The sequence below is a fragment of the Octopus bimaculoides genome, chromosome 7, assembly GCF_001194135.2.
Source record: "Octopus bimaculoides isolate UCB-OBI-ISO-001 chromosome 7, ASM119413v2, whole genome shotgun sequence".
Lineage (NCBI taxonomy): Eukaryota > Metazoa > Mollusca > Cephalopoda > Octopoda > Octopodidae > Octopus > Octopus bimaculoides.
The window spans coordinates 24902257-24904444 of NC_068987.1; the positions used below are offsets into that span (position 1 = coordinate 24902257).

Genomic DNA, 2188 nt, shown 5'->3' on the forward strand with positions numbered 1-2188 from the left:
TACTTTGTATTATATTATACTAATTTATTGCACTTTTAATTATTAATTTTTCTATGTGATAGTGGATTTTCTTCGATGAGTTCTTGAAACTTGGTTCTTTTCCCTAAAACTATATATTTATATATATTTTAATTTGTAAAGCTCAATTTAATTTAATTTTTTTATAAATTGATTTTAATTGAGTTTTTACCTGTAATCTTGGATTTTGTCCCTAATATTATTATTATTATTATTATAATAATATATATATATATATATATATATATGTTTGTGTGTCTTTCTCCTCCCCACCAGCATTTGACAACCAGTGTTGGTGTGTTTACATTCCCATAACTTAATGACTCAGCAGAAGAGATTGATACAACAAGTACCAGGCTTAAAAATAAGTAATAGGGTCAACTCATTCGACTAAAAATTCTTCAAAGCAGTGCACCAGCATGGCTGCAGTCTAATGACTGAAACAAGTAGGAAAAAAAAAAAATTATTATTTCAACATAAAAAAGGCACTAAATTTGAACACAAGAAGAAAAAAGTGGTAATAATAGTGATCATAAATGTGCACAGCTATGTAGTTAAGAAGTTTGTATTGCAGCCACATGGTTCTAAGTTTGGTCCAACTGCAAGGTGATATCAAAAGGTTACTAGATTAGTTATAGTTATGATTAGTAAAACATAACTTATTTACCTAAATTTTAATATCATCTCCTTCAAAAAAGTAACCTTGCACAGCAATACACCGGTCCCAGTGTTCCAGCCACTTTTGGAATCTGACCTGGAGGTCATTTTCCATAAGCGAGTTGAGGACCTTCTGTGATTCACTCTGAATCTTGACAACAGTGTGAAAACGGTGACCATTTAGCTGCATTTTCATCTTGGGGAAAAGATGTAAGTCTACAGGTGCTAAATCTGGTGAACAGGGTGGGTGCAGAAGTGATACCATGTTGTTTTTGGAGAGACCGCCTTGGTGTTTACAAATGTTATAATGACTTTTTGTTATTTCCGACAATCACTGGACTATGATTATACTGAGGTATTCCCTTGAAGAGTTTTAATCATTTTACTCAGTTTATTTTTTAAGTCTGGTACTTATTCTATTAGAGTTCTACTGTGACATTTAAAAACATTTGAGGAAACGTCCCGGGTCCATGTGTATCACGTCAGGATGGAAATGGGAAGGATGACTTCCCTTTGCAAATACTGATAGGGCACAGAAAGTGTGTCAATAGCCAGCTGGAGGAGATGTCTTCCTGGGGCTACAAGCTACAGTAGCATCAACACTTAAGGGTTAGCCACATTTAAGTGGCAAATATACTTCACGACATATATATATATATATATATATATATATATATATATATATATATATATATATATATATATATATATATGTATATATACTTATATATATATATACATAATATACATATATATAATATATATACATAACATATACATATATAATATATATACATAATATACATATACATATATATATATATGCATATATATATATGTATTAAGATAAAACTTACTTGGAAACGGATGCGTGGTATTCAATCATATAATAATATAAATAATATATAAATATATGCATATATCATCATCGTTTAACATCCGCTTTCCATGCTAGCATGGGTTGGATGATTCAATTACGATTTCGATTTCACTTGCCGTGACAGGTCTTCGCAAGCAGAGTTTAGTGTCCAATGAAGGAGAGGTTGGCATGGGTGCCAGTCGTCAAATTTGGTTTGATTTCGATTTCAAAATTCACTTGCCTCAACAGGTCTTGTATATATATTATGTATATAATGTTAATTAATTAGCTGTTTAGTAATTCTTCTAAGTCAATTACATCACCATTTGTCAAATGCTTATCACTTTCTTGGTGTGAAATAATGTTTATAAGCTTTAGACATGATTACAAGACCATATGACTCTTGAGTCTTCATCCTCAGTTTGTCTTCCCTGAGTCCTAGTTTCCTGCATCTGACTCTCTTGTCCTGGTTCTATGAGTCTGGCTTTATGGGCTTGGCTTCTTGGGCCGGATTTCTTTGCAGATCTGACTTCATGGCGTTTGCTCCACAGACTTAACTTGCTAGGCCGAATTTCTTGGCTCCAGCTTCTCAGGCGTGGCACCATGAGTTTGGCTCCTCACGCCTCTGTAACTGATCCAGCAAGAGGCAGACTG

At 33.1% G+C, this 2188-nt stretch overlaps 1 protein-coding gene across 1 annotated transcript in view; it reads right to left on the reverse strand.

Annotated features, from left to right (window-relative positions):
• LOC106872824 (uncharacterized) overlaps positions 1–1916 on the reverse strand; it is a 54433-nt gene extending 52517 nt beyond the window's left edge. Inside the window, exon 1 of the mRNA XM_052969142.1 lies at positions 1879–1916. Coding sequence (XP_052825102.1) covers positions 1879–1916 — 38 coding nt within the window. The remainder of the gene's footprint in view (positions 1–1878) is intronic.
• Positions 1917–2188: the final 272 nt, after the last annotated feature.